This window comes from Lepisosteus oculatus, chromosome 8 (assembly GCF_040954835.1).
Source record: "Lepisosteus oculatus isolate fLepOcu1 chromosome 8, fLepOcu1.hap2, whole genome shotgun sequence".
In the NCBI taxonomy this organism is placed as follows: domain Eukaryota; kingdom Metazoa; phylum Chordata; class Actinopteri; order Semionotiformes; family Lepisosteidae; genus Lepisosteus; species Lepisosteus oculatus.
The window spans coordinates 5,370,746-5,388,167 of NC_090703.1; the positions used below are offsets into that span (position 1 = coordinate 5,370,746).

The 17,422-nt window shown below is 37.8% G+C and overlaps 1 protein-coding gene across 4 annotated transcripts in view; it reads right to left on the reverse strand.

Annotated features, from left to right (window-relative positions):
• arhgap5 (Rho GTPase activating protein 5) overlaps window positions 1-17,422 on the reverse strand; it is a 46,663-nt gene that overhangs the window by 2,090 nt on the left and 27,151 nt on the right. For all 4 annotated transcript variants that reach the window (XM_069193039.1, XM_069193040.1, XM_069193041.1 and 1 more), the window contains exons 4-6: window positions 8,076-8,153; window positions 7,279-7,410; window positions 3,081-3,186 (exon numbers count right to left, since the gene is read on the reverse strand). In XM_069193039.1, the coding sequence (XP_069049140.1) occupies window positions 3,081-3,186; window positions 7,279-7,410; window positions 8,076-8,153 (316 nt within the window). The remainder of the gene's footprint in view (window positions 1-3,080; window positions 3,187-7,278; window positions 7,411-8,075; window positions 8,154-17,422) is intronic.

Genomic DNA, 17,422 nt, shown 5'->3' on the forward strand with positions numbered 1-17,422 from the left:
AGCAAAACAGAGCAAAGACAATGAACATCCTGGTTAAAACATTTAAATGAAAGAGTAAAATGGGAAATGATTATGCTTACAATGCAACAATAAAGATTCAATTGAGAAAATCTCAACAAGTTGGGCTTCTGAAAATCCTGACCAGAGCAATATGAAAAAGTCAGATGTCACAGATTTCATTATGTTCATTTATCAAGACGGGTAGTTGGGAGCAGTTTATTAACAGCCTGATTCCAACTGCTAGATAATTCCCTTGCTCCTTCGTTTCATGGCTCTAAGAAGTGCTATGGACCAAACACCAGCTGCTTTCTTTTAAGAATGCACTGCATGAGCTCACATCATGCTCCTCGTGAAGGCTTAAATATGATGCGTCTGATCAATATAGACTGTGTCAAACTGGTGGTCACACTGTGCAGGCTAAAAGGAGCATGTGAGCCATGTATAGGAAAAAAAATCTGAATCACGCCCTATTATATTGCCTTAAAAAGAAAAGAAAAACAGCTGGACCTGCTCAATTATATTAATCGTGGAAAATGAGGAAAAGCATTGTCGTTTTATAGATCAAGTTCTATAAAAAACAGCCCTGGAATCATCAGCAGAACCTAGACAATAAGCGAACCAAATGGGCTGTATAGTGTGAATGGGGCTGCAGGTCTCCTGATGTCACCCAGGGGAAATGAACTCAAACCCACAGCTGCAGCTCTAATTGTATTCCTCCCCTTAAGAGAAATGGGACTGCTGACCAGCACGGCACAAACTAGGCTTTCCTGTGGCTATTTTTAGTCTTTTCCTGACTTTTTTCTATTCTGTTCTACGGTACGGTTTAAACACTCAGAAAGTATTTCCAGACAGTGCCGAGAAGTTTAGATACAAATATTGCTAAAATCTAGAAAACAAAAGATCTGTCTGTTTTCGTCACACTGACTTGTTACAAGTCTTGGGGCTCACATTTTAATACAACAAAACACGTTGTAAATAACTAAGCCTTGGAGTCTCATCCAGTAGAAACTCTGGCATTCAGAGGGCAGAATGGGTCCCGTCCACTGGAGGCTGCCCATTCACAGTAACCCTGAGCTTTGGGCAATCTGTCACATACTTTAAGTACTTCTGGACTGGGTACAATGGAGATGGATAGATAGCCTTGGCTAACTGCATAACCACAAAAAGCCTAACTGTAGGCTAGGCACTTTTCAGTGAAGGAGAGGTTTCAGCTAACAACAAAGCCTGCACTCTGGCCTGGGGCATGTGTTGTATTCATCTTGATCAAGCCCATGCATGGTGCTGCAGATGTACAGTAAGAGAAGTATAATCAAGGTTTTCAAGCTGGTTAGTATTAAAAGTAATTATATAGATGGGTGGATTTAATTTACATATTTTTTACACAGCCATCTTTTTCTTTATATGTTATGAATGCATCACACTACAAGGTACTGGGGGACACTTTGGTAAACCAGAAATGTATTCACCTGTGGTACACACACACACGGGTATAATCTGTGCAGGAAAGCCTATGACCTTGGAAATTGCATTATTCCAGCGATGATCACGATTGCCACAGAACTTAAAATACAATAAAGTAATCTTGTGCTATATTCCTCTTGCATTCCATTTTCTGTTGTGCCTCCCTCAGACCAGATTTAGATTGGTAACATTAATGTATTCCATTTGTGAAAGAAATGAGATGTGGGGGCTGCCTGCAGTCTGAGCTGCTCTTTAAAATTAGAATGCAGAGCTCAGAGAAAATAACCAGGATTAGTGGACTAAAATATTTTGCTTGTTGCATTATAAAAATATGATTAAGAGCTGTCAACATTAACCACAGGAAAAACATTCAAATTCATCTTCTTAAGCTCAAATATTAAGTGATCTAGAAATAAGACTTAAAATCAGCATGGTGTTGTACAGTCTATGCAAAATGTTTTTAAAGCATTCTTAAAATGTATTCTCAATGTTGAATTAAACGGAGAAAACTGAGTTGGAGTGCCTTTTTTATTAAATACCTGTTTGCTTTTGTGAAAGGAGAGACAGAGGCAGGCATTCTTTTTAAAAACTAATGGAAAGAGCAAAATATATCCAACAACACAGCAGCAATTAAAAATGTTTAGCTAGTTCACTTGATTCCCTTAATGAATTTTAAAAAGAACTTGGAACAAAGAGTAACCAAGAGGTTAACCTATAGCTACAGAAAAATGTAATTGTTATTTACAGTACCAGGCACATAACAACAATGAATAACACAGAATTAGCATAGAAGTATGACTATTACATCCAGATTACTCTTTGCGGTAAGGATATCCATCAGATTACCCCACAGGATTAGGATTCTGCGACCACCCAGAGATACTTTCCAGAACTGAAATGCTGCCCCACTGGAGACAGAGTACCTAGGCAGCTCACTCCTCGCCACACATCACTACCGCTTTCCTCAAACATCTGCAAGTATAGAGGCTCAGAAGCACTTCCGCCCTCTGCAGATACAAAGCCCTCCAGGAAAAGACAGGCTCTAATCAATATCTATTGATCCTATTCCACTTATTCATATATGTCAGGAGAATCAATTTATGCTTATAACAGAATTTATTTTTGTATCAGTATAAACATGAGATTTTTTATTTTTGTTAGACCCAGGAGCATTTTTATTGTCATGTACTTCACTTTAAACTGGTTAGGATTTCAAACAATTTAAATTACGTTTTCAGAAGAAATTTACTTACAGTTGACTCGCAATTTACGCAAGGGTTAGGGATCCCTAACCTTTTAAGATAATTCAAGGCATTAAATACAAGTATAAACACAGTGAATAAAAAAAGATGACTATACAGGTTACTAACTAGCTCTTTTAGGAGTGCTTGACAATTTGTATCTTGTTATCAGGATGCACAAATGTAATATGTCAGGTATTTTCCGCTTCATTTCCTAAACATTCCAGGATTGGAAATGCTCGAATGTCAGAAATTACACTCACAAATTCTAAAATCCTGAAAGCCTCAAACAAATAAGTAATATTATTACATAAGAAATGTACAGAAATGTTACAAAACATTCTATATATAGAAAGAAAACACGTTTATTTCCCATACCTGTTAAGGTGAGTTATGACATACTTAAACACTTCATAGTTCACAGATGGGAATTTCTTCACAATATCCTTTAAGACTCTGAGCCTCTCTGTACGGTCAACTATTTCTGTACAAAGAGAAAACATAACAGATTGGTGTTTTGTTCATTCATTACAAAAGTAAAACTTTAAAGAACACAAGAAAGATTACAAACAAGAGGAGAACATTAAGCCCACATAGCTTGTTCAAGTAGTTACGTGATCTGAGGATATCACCCAGCCATTTCCTACAAAAAAAAATCAAGAAATTGGCTTGATTAGCCAGCAGCCATATCACCCTGCAGCTCAGAACTGGCTAGGCAGGTGTGAGCCTGATCAGTACCTGCATTGGAGACCTCCAGGGAGAAACTAAGGTTGCTGCTGAAGTGGTGTTAGTGGGGCCAGTAGAGGGTGCTCACTCTGTGAACTGTGTGGGTCCTAATGCCCCACTATAGTGACAGGGACACACTACTGTAAAATAGATTCCGTCTCTTGGATGAGACTTAAAACCGAAGTCCTGACTCTCTGTAGTCATTAAAAATCCCAGGGCATTTCTCGAAAAGAGTGGGGGTGTCATCCCGGCATCCTGGCCAAATTTCCCATTGGCCATTACAAATCATGGCCTCCTAATAATCCGCACCTATGAATTGGCTTCAACACTGTTCTCCTCCCCACTCAGAGCTGATGTGAGGTGAGCATACTGCCCACATTATGGCTGCCATTGCATCATGGATGCTGCACATTGGTGGTGGTGGAGGGGAATCCTTATTACCTGTAAAGTGCTTTAAGTAGAGTGTCCAGAAAAGCACTATATAAGTGTAAGAAATTATTATTAATTATTGATTGACATGACAACATGTCAATCAATAATTAATAATTAATGCAGCATAGTGTGTTCAATACTCCTACAACCTTTTGTGTAATAAAGTGCTTCCCGTTCCTCAGTTTTAAATGTACTTCCTTATAGCTTCCCCTTAACTTTTCTGGTTATCTTTATCTTTCTGAATTTTCCTTGCAGCTTGTAAAATCTTTCCTATTAATCTAAATATTTAAAATATCAAAACAATAGTTTATCTACACCAGAATGTATATTTAATTATATGGCAAACAATAACCCATGTTAACAATCCAACAGAATTTTACTGTTGTGGTCAGACCTGCTACCATATAGGTGATCCTTTGTTTTCCATTACATCACCTAGCATGTAATGGAAGAAAGACTTAAAATTGGTCTGATCTTTTCACAACTTTTATTGAAAGGCGCTACATCAGCAATTTCCTATTTGGTAATACCAGTCTTAAGTGACTGTTTGAAAATGTTTCGTTAACAGTCTGTGATCAACAACTCATTTCCTTAAGTACAATCAGTGGAATACCATCCGCCTTTGGAGGATACTAAACCGTACAGTTTTTTTAAAGTACATCTGCCTATTCTGTGCCAATACTATTTTATACAGAAGTTAGTCTCCGCTGAGCGTGATGCAGGTTGGCAATTCCTCCTTTAACACACAGGTTTTCTAAGCAAACACCAAAATAGTCTGCAAGTGTCCTCAAACCGGCTGCTCATCCAGACCTTTATCATCACACAACTGTTCTAATCAGACAAGTGTGAAGACAGAGGATAGAGCTCACACCTGCCAGCCTCTGTCTGACATGAAAGCATGCAAGACGAAAATTCAGTGACTGAAGGAAGACTATTAACACAGAACATGTATGTACCATAATGGATTGAATGACACAAATTCATATGTGCACTAAAGGATTCTTTAAAGCACTTATTCCAGAAAGATCAAGAGTATCCCAAAGATCAAGATTCTTGACCCCAAAAAAGAAAAATGTAAAAAAAAAAGAACATGAGGAATACACGAAGAAAGTAAATTCAGAGAGAAACAGAGCACAGGTGCCCTAATCTCTAGTTATGTCACAATTTTATTATTCAAATGTTATATGTATTTCAAATGTTTATACTGAATATTTTTGTAACTGCAAGGGAGAAAACATTCGATGAAGCGTCACATTTTGTGGGTCTGATTTTCAAGTGGCTCTTTTTTCCCTGTGATTTTTCTCATGTGACTTTCTCATTCGTAGGATGTACAGATTCCTCAACCAGCCTAGTTAGTATTCTTTGGAGTCTTCTGCTTGCAGCTTTGAACTTGTAAAATGCTCCTTATGAACAGGTATTAGAAAACCACTGTTGATCTGTCATGTTACATGATTAATTGATGTATACAAGGGTATTTCTTGAAAACATCTGTAAACTGCTACCACTGAGTTACAGCCAGGGCTTTTGTTGTATTTAGAAGTCTGAAATTAACAGAAATACATTACAGACTATTAAATATATTCAACATTAAATCCTGTTCTGCATTTAACTGAATAACTACTTAAAGTGTAGTGCCATGGATAATACATTTCCTGTAGGTTGAGACAGACAGCTTTTAATTAAAAAATGATTTACCAGCTTTGTCTACAGTTATTTTCTTGAGGTTATGGACACATTTCTTCATAAGGATACATCTGCAATGTACTTATGCAGAAAATTATTAAACTGTCTAATGTCAGGATTCTATTTTCATCTAAATTCCTAACACATCTCTAATCAATATTTAGGTCAAAACATTATTATTCATCAACTGAGTATTAAAGGAAAAATCACTATGCATTCATAAATTCTGTTTTTAGGAAAATGGATATTGATTAAATGGTTTTAGGTTCAATTTGATTAATTGATCATTCTTGATTGACTATGATACTCCTAAGTGTCTTTGACTGTTAAATAAATACTAAATTATCTCATTAGTGATTTAGTGCTTAGCAACAGGGGAAGTTGATTGAGAACAGCTGAAGAGGTCATTTAACTTGTAGAATGTTGTTTAAAAGACAGAAAAACACAGAAAAGAAACACCATGTCATATGCAAGTTCTCAATAAAACAACATCTTAGTGCAGTTGGCACTGCCATCCCAGCTGGACAATTCCTGGACAAAAATGTCCTCGTACTACTTGTCTGACAGTGATTTTCTTGTGACATGAAAATGCAGTGGTTGTCAGCCATAAGACCCACTGAGCATTTGTGGGAGGAGCTGGGATGAAGTGTGGCATCTAGGGCTCAGAGACCGGTGAACAGGCACGTGACTATGGCTCTATGTGAAGAATGACACAACGTCTCACTAGACAGTGTCACTAGACCTGTCGCACAGCATGTATCACAGATGTACAGCCTATATTGCTTCCATACATGATTTTGCCTGTGACTTTCACAGCAGACGTCCTGTTGATCAACATAAGAATTTACTTCTACCATGTCCGCTCAAATAAATGTCAATAAAATGTCACTATTTCACTAGAAAAAAGATTGTCATATTCATGATCATTTACAAAGTTATTTGTTGCAGTGGTACATTTCCTCTGATTTTCCATACATGTATATAAAACCTCCTGTGAAAATTGGAAAAGAAAATCCTGAAAGTAAATGATTTGGGCAACAGGAGAATACAGGTACATGAGGGCACATCAGCCCATAAATTAATGAGCATTTAGAAATACTTCTCATCTCAGCAAGCTAGTTCAGTTCATGTTCAGTATATACTGTACGTATTGCGTTTCTTGAAATCAGTAAGGGAATTTCACTAAAAAAACAGACTTCTGTGGGTATGTGCAAGTTCAGTGATATTTCTCATGAGGTTTACATCCATATATTTTATTTCATTTTTTTTTTTTAGTTTTTCTTCTCCCAGGAAACCTTTTTATTGACATTAATGCAATAAACCTTCCCTCACTCAAATACAAAGGTCTACAGATTTGATTCACATTCATTCCATAGGGTGTTTCCTGACTAGACAGGCAGAAGCAGCTTTTGGCTACGGTATCAAAATCTACAGTGCAGCTATTCAGATGACCTGCCTGTCAATGTTTAAGCAAAACCACCAGAAAAGGAAAGAACAAAACCTTTGGATAAGTACGAGATGCATCTAACAGAGATCAACAGATAGGACTATTGAATTCTCATTTTCCTCTCCTCTCAGCTTGCACTGCTCACCCCTGCCAGCACTGACAATATCTTGTCACTGCTGAAGAGAGACAGAGAGAAAGCACAGAAGCAACAATTCTGCATTGTGCAAGCAGACCTGCCACCATCTGCCTGTTTAAGCTCCTTCAGAAATGCAGCATGTTTCTACTTACTGGCTGCTTCCACCAGCTCTGGGTGAAGATTGTAAGGAATAAGAGGATCAGGCAGGTCAGCAAAGAAAGCTTTGAGAGCCCCCGCAACAGCATTTACTGCCACATCCATTGCCATCAAGTCCACACTGTGGTCTGCAAGACAAAACAAAACCCTCTGAGCAGCAAGCCTGAGGTAAAGTGACAGCTGTCATTATACATAGAGCTACTATGAAAAACCACAACTGTACATCCAGGGATAAAAATATCTATTTTTCCCCACAATGTCCAATACATTATATAAAGGGGAAAACCACACAGTCAGGAAAATGAGAAGAAAAAAAACACAAAAAGAAGGGAAAATGGTTCCAAGCCAGTAGGCAGATATGTGCTGATAGTCATTCTTTCAGGCAAACCATCCCCGCTCAAGTGTAAGATTCAGCCACCCAGTAAAAACATCCTCTGTGGATTCTAACTCAACCTGAGTGGGTTTGGAAACATAAAAACCAAAGATAAAGGGCTAATATGAACAAATTTAAAACAAAATTCATGCCTCCTAAGATGTACAATTCTTTTATCAGACTCGGTCCAGTTTCAGAAATGATTTCTGTTTTGGATTAAGCTTCCTACAAGTTAAACTGAAAGAATGCACTCCCTAGGGAAGACCATGGTGAGGGGTTACAAAAGACACCTGAATTCTTTTAGAGGTTACTTTGGCAAACAATCACAGAACATAATTTTTATTTTTAATCATACTTTCATGAGACAGTAGAACTGAAAAACAAAAAAAATAAGGAAAAATACAAGACAATGATCAGTACCTTGGTCAAACTGCTTCTGAATATTATCTTGATCCGTCTTGTTTCCACTCACACGATACAAACCTTCAGTAGACAACCCTAAACAAGGAATAAAAAAAAATGTATAAAACACATTGTCTAATCTTTTGTACAGTTAGTGAATGAATATCTTTATTATCTTGATGGGGCACAGAAAAGATCAATGTGTGTTTTATTGAACAGAAGATATTTAGGGGTTTTCAAAAACTGACACTAACAAGAAACCACTGAGATAAGAATAAAAGACAGATCAATAAATAACATGCTTGTTGATTTTCTGCCTCGATCACATTGATTTAGGTGAACATTTTAGAGGGAATGAAACGGTGTCCTCAGCACTAGACCTTCGAAAAATGAGGTTTGGAGCGTGATGAGCTCAGATGAAGAGTCACAGCAGCGCGGTACACTTTTACACCAATATCTTAATTCCCTCTCAAACCCAACACGCACAACCCCACTGTGCACACTGTGCCTCCGAGATCACAGTGTCCTCCCTGCAGTGGTGCACAGTGGCAGATAATCGCCAGTTTCGCAGGGCAGAACTGCTTTGCAATTTATTGCAGTAACAGGCTGCACTGATACGGCGAGGGCTAAATCTCCCCTTAGAAAGAAGGATATTAGTGTCAAGTGGCGAGAACTGATGTGAGGGTATGAGGAGCCCCATGAGGAGCTACTTACAAATGAACCCGTTTTCACTGACATGATACACTCCGCAGAGAACTGACCTTACAGAAATGAAAATGAGCCGCCAGACACTTTTTAATTGATCCTGTGCAGCAAGGTCTAATGGTCTTATTTCAAGTATTGTGGGTTTTCTTTTACAAATGTTAATATGGACTAAGACATCCTTCACATTGATACCCATTCTAGAATTAACTTTACTTATGTTTTAAGAAAACACCATTTGAATCACTTGTAAAAAATAGGACGGGCTGTGTCCTGTAAGGACCGATTACCAATTTTACCAATTCAATGCCAGAGCAGCAACTCCTCTAGGTATGGGTTCTGAACAGGGGAAGCTACTGATCTTACAGTACAACGTTATTTTCTAAAACCCAGATAAGTACACATTTAAAAATTATTCTGCAAAGCTTTTCAAATCATATTTTCTCAGGATTTCACCACAGAAGGTTCAGCTCGTTCCAACAATGTATCTGTAAAAATCCAATAAAGCAGAGGTTTCAAAAACGGTATTTGAATAATATACAGATGTCTCTGAATAGAATAACAATTCCTAAAAATGACTCGAGCTCCAAAAATGATGACAAATTTGTTGTGGAAAACATAAATCAGGAATTCCCTAAAAAATCACACAGAGATGTTTATTTCCAGATTTGATTTAGTATCGTTTATGATGTTGGCACTGGATTTTGCAGTTATTTTTATGGCTCCATACTGTATCAAACAGCCTCTTCCGAGAGAATGCCCACTGTTGGCTGTATTCACAGAGAAATTTGAAGTGACATAATGTGTTCATTGTGATGTTGCTGTACCCTCAGGCAACGCACCCAACATCCAATCTTGCATCAAAACAGCTAAAGCCACTCACAGCACTAAGAAGCAAAGATAAGGCATGATCCTAGAGACACACCTGTGCTTGTACGAGTTCTATCGCCTCTTTTGCAGGAGTACAGTACAGAACCTGCAGCATCAGTTACTTCACATTCTTAAGATACTTTAACATGTAGAAGCTTGAAAGCACCTCATATACAGGAAAGCAAGAGAAAAGGTATTCTCAGTGAAACCACCCAAGAGTTAATCAAAGAGAAGGGCCCAGGCAGTAACTACAGTAAAAGCACGTGCTGTTCCACACTAAACATACAGAGCTTTACAGCAAAGAGATAAATTTGTCAATGCAAATGGATGCAATGACTTACCAGCTTGGCAAGATCTAACTTTCTTTTAAAGTTATCCGTGTTTTGTCACAACTGTGGACATGAAAAGAGGTGGGTTCACGTACACGGGGAAAAATATTTTTGCAAGGGTGGAAGTGACAGGTCAGGAAGGTCATAAGCCAAGATTGTCCAAAATAGTGTGTCTGTATTATATGACAGAAGTTTTCAATTCAAGACAGCATTTGTACTTAAATCATGTGACCCAGTTCCATCCTGCATGTCGGATCATTTCATTTTGCAGACACTGTAGGTGTTAGCAAAACAGCCTTTTCCAGCAGCACTGTACTATACTTAAAAATGATTCATAAAAGCTGTTATGGCTAATCCACAGGAAACCCAGAATATAGAGGATAACTGCAGCTTTCAGCCTAACAAATTAAGAAACCTTGTTTTAGTCTCCACTGTACTTCTGCAACCCTGTAAAGCACACCGTAAATGCAAAGAGAACCTAAATCTGCTGTCTAAATCACACTGTTGAGAAGCAATGCTATTGGAAAGCTGCAAAAATAAATTCCTATTGCTGTCCAAGTCACTTTTGAAGCAGTCTGAATAGATGTTAATGCCAAGTCATGTGTTATTTGCATTCCTGTAACTTTAATTACGCCTGTTGTTTTGCTTAAAAATCAGATTTTAAAAAAAAATGTGCAGCATGTTTTTAAGTCTTATCGGGCCTTGCTGTCTGGAGAGCGGGTTCTTCCAATTATCAGCCTACTGCTAGCCTCTGGCTTCATTAAAATGTCAATTAGCTGTCAGACGTCATTCCCTTTCTTTCACATCGGCTCCCTTCGCAGAGCAGCAAATACAAAACTACAAAACAGAACGGCCCAAGCCACTGGTTAGTTACCGCACTCCTTCGACTGGATCTGCCACATCAGAACGGCTGCATTCCTGATTTTTTTCCCCATTCTTTCATATTGTTAATATAATTACAAGCGGAAGAATAAAAAAAACATTCACTTCTATGTTTTTTTACTGCTGAAAGTTGTTTTATTTTTGCTTTCTACAACTGAGGCTGTTTGGGATGAGTGGCTTGTAAAGCAAATACACACTGGAAGCTAAGACAGAAGGAAAGAGAAAGAACGGGATTCGATCTGAATTTACTTGCCCCTATACTGGATGTTCTATTGTGAAAGCAAGCCCATCCGCCCCTCCAGCAATTCCTTCACTCATTTTAATTTAATAGAATTGAGAATGACATTAGCTCTTAAGTAATAGCTCACTGTCATACTAGCTCTTTCCCCCAATTTAAACTTAATTCAATTCTTATCAATGGGACAAGGCGAGATCTGCTGGATATGTTTGCACATTTGCAGCATATTTAGCACTTTAATAGCACAGCTCTTTTTTCAGCTTAACAAGAAAGTTTTTATCTTTTCTGTGAGTTTTTTAAATACTGTCATTTCAAAGTGTGTTAGATATAATAAACCAAAACCACCTAATTCGTGAAAATGGCGTCAACAGTGCTGGATTCATGTAATAGTGAGTTGTTACTTTTAAATGTGAGCATGTTTGTTAAGTGTCCAATTAATCTGGACAGACTTCATCCAGTTACAAGACCAGAGGACTTGAGAAAGCTGGAGTATGTTTTAATTCCCAACCCTGACTTCCAAACAAATATATTTTATTTTAATTATGGATTCATATGTGCAGTTATTCAAGTCTTGAAATGTTACCTGTAAATACAACACACAACAAACTACTAAAAACATTCCTTGCTTAAAATATTATTCTTTTATTTTAGGAAATTATACTGAACAGAAGGTACACAACCAAATACTTCAGAGGCTGCAAGATATTGGCATTTTATGCAAAAAAATAAGATAATTCATACAAGAACTTCAGGCACTTACAATATGTTGGAACACTGCCTAAATGGAAAATCTAAAATACCAGCAATCACATCCTCTGGAAAACAGAACAGACCATGTTATTTATACTCAAAAGATACTGCAGCAAGCAGAATTGTTATCTAAATTCAGCCTCCAGATACATTTTACAATTTGGCATGGTAACAAGTGGATTATTATTAATGGAATAATTCAACAGTTGTAATTTACAGAGTCCATACTCTTCAAAGGGCTGCTTAACTCGGGAGCTCTGTCCTTTACTCTTTTTTTTTGCTATTGAAATACCCGCCATGCTGGAATATGAGATTTGTTACTTAAGGTAAATTTATTAAAAGCCAGGAACATACACTTAATAGACATTTTAACTCATCTCACTGTAGATGGCATTAAAAACACATCAGTGACTAAGTCCCAGACGTACAGAGCAACTCTGCCACCTCATTAAGCTCGCATGCTGTTGTTACATTATTATTAATGAAAATCATCCAAATCCTGCTTTCTCAACGGAAAGTGGTAACTGGCATTTATAAACTGCATTTTACGTATGCTAAACCAAAGGCCTTTTTCCTGCAGCAACGTGAGCCCAAAGGTTATTGATATCTTGCTGAATCATGGTCGAAGATGTTGAAGCCTCGACAAACACCGATCACACTTATTGAGGCTGTGATGAACAGAGACGTACATGAACAGGTTCTTGGCTCTCCCTCTCCTAGAAGAGGTGTAAACAGTACCACAACGCAATAAGGACACTACTGGATGGAGTAAATGAAAAATTATGATGAGCCAAGTCATCATTTTCAACGGCTGCACATTCATCAGTTCACCGTCTCTTGTCTGTGCAACCCCATAAATCAAACAGTCTAGAAAATGTGGCTTGAAAACTGTCAAGATTTTGAACCCCTATTCACACTTCTTTTTTTATAATATCAATGTTTCTCGCTAACATTAATAGGGAAATCCATGTTAAGAAATTTCACCTGCCAATAAATCTCAGCCAAAATTGATCCATGCACTTTACCGGTGAATGCCGAAATGTTAAGAAAGGTCATAAATTAGTAATATCCTTTTTTTTTAAAAAATCCAATTGCTAGAACTTATTTGATTTACCTTTTACTGAATTAATGTGAACAAATACTCAAAGCACTCCTGAAGTTGTGCCAAGTTCCTGTTTGCTGCTGGTGCTCACAGTACACCACATTATCATGTGTGCAGAGTCCAGATTTGGGGGAAACATGCGGTTATGCCTGAGCACTCTCGGCAGTATTAGGGAGGCTCTGTCTGTCACAGTTAGCCTTATCTACGGGCTGCAGAGAAGGCTGCAGCTGCCAGCCTCTCTCGGCGCTCAGTCTCGTAAGCCACGCTCCGCCGACTCCCTGCTCACTCCACCTCGGCCAGCAGCAAGCCTGGCACAGCCCTCTCTGCCATGCGACAGCGAGACAAAGCAAAGAGTATGACAAACACTGCATTGTTTCCGATCGGCACACAATTATATTTGCACACCTCATATTACAACCTTGATTCAAATTTCTGATTTCCATAGTAATTAATAAACTATTTTAAACTAAATTGTTCACATGTAAGAGCCTATATATATATGCCTACGTGTCCTAAAAATAAAATAATGCTACCACATTTGCAGGTAGCAAAACTTTGCGTATCCATAAATTAATACATATGTATTGTAAAAATGCATTTTGTCATTTGGACTTGTATGATATTTTTACTAGAAAGTAAATGAGTGTTCTCTTCAAGGTAGCATTAGATAAAGGACTTTGCATATCAGTGCAGACCGGACAGAAGGGCCAGCACATCTGCCTCAAATGAAGTGAGTGGATCAGTCTGTTTTATTTAGCTCTGGTTTTTAATGAACAGATGGGCAATGATTAAAAAATAGCCCTGTTCTTCAAACTGAATGGTATAATTACATAATACACAATGGAATGGAAGCCCAGCTATGAAAAATTCCCCATAATTTCCATGCATTTAAAGCTGCAGGTGCTAATAGGTAGTTGAAAAAATGCATTTTCACCAACATGAACGCCTCTTGCAGTGATGTATCTTCCATATCAAGTAAGAAACTAAATTTGTTACTGAGCTGTGCAGTTCTCTCTCAACTTCAGATATTCATTTAGCATGATACCTTCTTATTAAAAATTACAGAGCAGATGTTTTCTGACATGCAGGTACACTCATTAAGAAAAGCTGGTTAATATGGAAGAAAGAAAACAAGGGCAAAACTTTATTTTTTATTTTTCAACTTTGATAAAACTTCCTTCATTAGTGCATTAGTTAGTGGTAACAGCAAACATTTTAAAAACTTGACCCTTCCTAAAACTATCTCCATCCACCCTTGTCAAAGATTAATGAGTTTAATAATCTAATCATCCCATTTTTAAAGAAAACCAGCTTTTACAGAGCTCAACTTATCATAAGTCAACAAATTAAAGGGAATGCTGCAGATGTTCACTGAGCGTAGCAAGGATTTCTAGATGTGCTGCTGGCCTGTTAGTATAGAACACAGTCCTTTTGTCATTTTATTGCCCTCATGAGTCTTGTTCAGCTTTCTGTCCTGCACTACTTTCTCCCCGCTGACAACAGAATAGCATTTTTCCTAATGTAACGTGACAACCAGCAACCAGTAATCCCTGCAGCTGTGCCCAGAAAGGTGGCTGCACAGTATTTTAATAAGGTTGAGTACGTCTGCCCCGGAGATTGGGCCTAATGTGACTGCACCCAACTGGAGGAGGTGCAAAGATGCTACTGGGGAAACTATATCACTCACGCAACACTCGCTAATGCACACTGACAGCCCCACCATTTTCTTTTTCTATAAACATCCCCATTTCATCCATGACATTCAGTGTGACTTTCAGTACCTTAAGCAGAAAGCCCATTTGAAGCCCGTTCTTTACAGAAGATGTACGCCAAACGTGATGAAACCGAGCTCATACCTACTTGTCTCATGATATTTGCTATTTAAGCGACCTCTTGAGACACTACTGAACAGGAACAGCTTAAAAAATAGTGTGTAATAAATTACACCTGCCAGTGAGTTTTAAATATTCAACACAAGAAGGCTTAAAGCTGATCCTACCCGTCACAACGTCCTGAACTGAAAGGGTGAATACTAAAGGGTCAGTTTATACGAGCATCGAATTCACAGCTTAGGAACGCAATCAACACGTTAGCTGATGGCAATCCAGGTGGCAGGACAAATGGATTTCTCCCTCCTTCCGGATCCCTGCCGAGATAATGTCCCGTTGCTCGGAAAATCCTTCTCCTTGACCCTTTAGAATCTGAATATGCCTTATCTGCTTAGATAAAATCAATCTGACAAGCGCAATCATTAAAGTGACAGTTTGGTGTTGAAATACTTTTGATTTTATTCTTGAGGAGAAAATGAAGGAAGAACATCCCATGCTCCGGAGAGGTAGAGCGATATTAGATGACCCTAAAATAAGCCTGCAAAACTGAGAGGGAGCAATACAGACCTAGGGAATAGCCTGAGATTTCGAAAACATTTTCACCGGGGCTCCTGAGTTTTTTGTCAATGGCAATATTCTCAAGAACACAGTACAGGAACTGAACACCTTTCTACATTAGATATAAAGTGCTTTACATTTTTTAAAAAAATTCTTATTTCTTAAATCACTCTGTGATTAACTGTACAAAGCAATGTGGCAAACAATGCAAGTAATCTGAAGATGCCTGCTGTGTTTATTACCACACACACTGTTCCCACACCAACACATTTATCATATCAGTAATAATCCTCATTCCCTTAATAGCAGCCTTGCCATAATTTTGTCCAAAATCCAATTTGTAGTCCCCGGGGCAAGAACAAAACTAGATATGATATAGTGCATCATGTATTCATTGCCAAGTTATAATGCCAGAGTATAAAGATCACATTCAGGCATTCCCTTGAGCAAGTTTCATTATGAAGGGTCTTCATTCACAGCAGCAACACTGTGAACACAACTCCATTGAAAGAAGGATGCAAGCAAACTGCCTGTTGTTAACATTTCATGATGTAGTCTAATCCCCGAGAGATCTTGCATAGTCATTCATTATGGTTTGTCAGCTCACTTTCCTTGTACAGTTTTCGATGCCCACCACAAACGGATAAAAATCAAAAATTAAAATAAAAATTCACATAAGTAACACCTTGAAAAGCAGAACAAAATTTCAGCTCACGGCTGTCAGGAATGATTTATGCAGAGAATACGTATTATAATGCCTATAAGACACTATTTAATATCACGCCTTTAAAAACTTAATCTACAAAAACTTGTCGAATGCATACTATCAGGAACAAATCAGGGGGAAACACTTCACACTGACAGATCCATTAAAACCAGAAACCATTACTGCTGCTTACCATAAAAGAAAATACAGCTAGACTCAATAGAAATTCGAGCGCTTTCCTTTGCACTCCACATGTAACAAGATAATAAAAGAGAAAAACAGTAAAAATCTCCAAAGGGGTTAAATGTGACTAAAAAGTACATAACCTATTAACTAGGCTATATATTTGACTTTAATTTTTTCACTAATCATTTTTATTTTTGGGTTATAACATTTGTATCTTTAAAAAATGGTACCTATATCAGAAACAGACTTTCAGAAGCTTAAGACTACATTTACCATTTATTATCTCCACCTTATACTGTGTTATTTAGCAATACATTTAACTCAAATGTATAAGATAGTAATGCAAACAATATTGTCCATTCTATGTGAGCATCTGTTCTACAGAATGCTTATCCTTCATATACTTTTACTCAGTGCCACTTAAAGATGGCACAGAGAGTTAATGAAGACATTTTATCAGAGGGAGACAGACAAGATCAGCAAAGGGGGGCGGTATTCTTGAATAAAATATTTATACTTCAATATCCTTTTTTTCCCAGGATGGATAAACGTGAATCCATAATGCATCATCTGCAAAATATTAACTTTTATTTACCAGTACCTTTTGGGTAGGTTACATGCCAACTACTAAAGAGACAGCATCTCCGGAATATGCTGACTGTTTTCACAAAGCCAACAGGCCTAAAGCATCGACCATGTGGAGGGTAGTCTCAAGGTCTCATTACCTGTTTTGGTCACAGTGTGGACTTGCCTTCATCAGTGACTTTTCCCCTAATCCCTAATTCCTCTGGAGAATAAAATAAAGGCTGACAAAGGACAAATCAAATCAGTGCTGTAGCACAGCTTACTCCTGCATTTTTACTGTCAGGACTTTCATCCTTGTGAAAGCTGAAAAGGTCTTATATTTATGACATATCTCGATCACCACAAATAGGATATACACTCAGCATTCAGTGGGAAAAAACACCAGGAGGTTCATATTCTGTTGAGAATAACGTGAATGTCTGTACCTTTGGCACCACAACCACACTAGAAAAGCTCAGTAGGAAATCCATCTGCAAGCTATTACACATTATGGATGCGTTTATACTTTTTTACAGGTTTCTATGTGCTTAAAAAGAAACATTTCATTCTTCTCTGTGATGCAGTGAGTGCACACACTCTCTTTTCAGTAAATGTCCTAAGCCTTTGAAAGCCTTCAGTGCATCCCTTG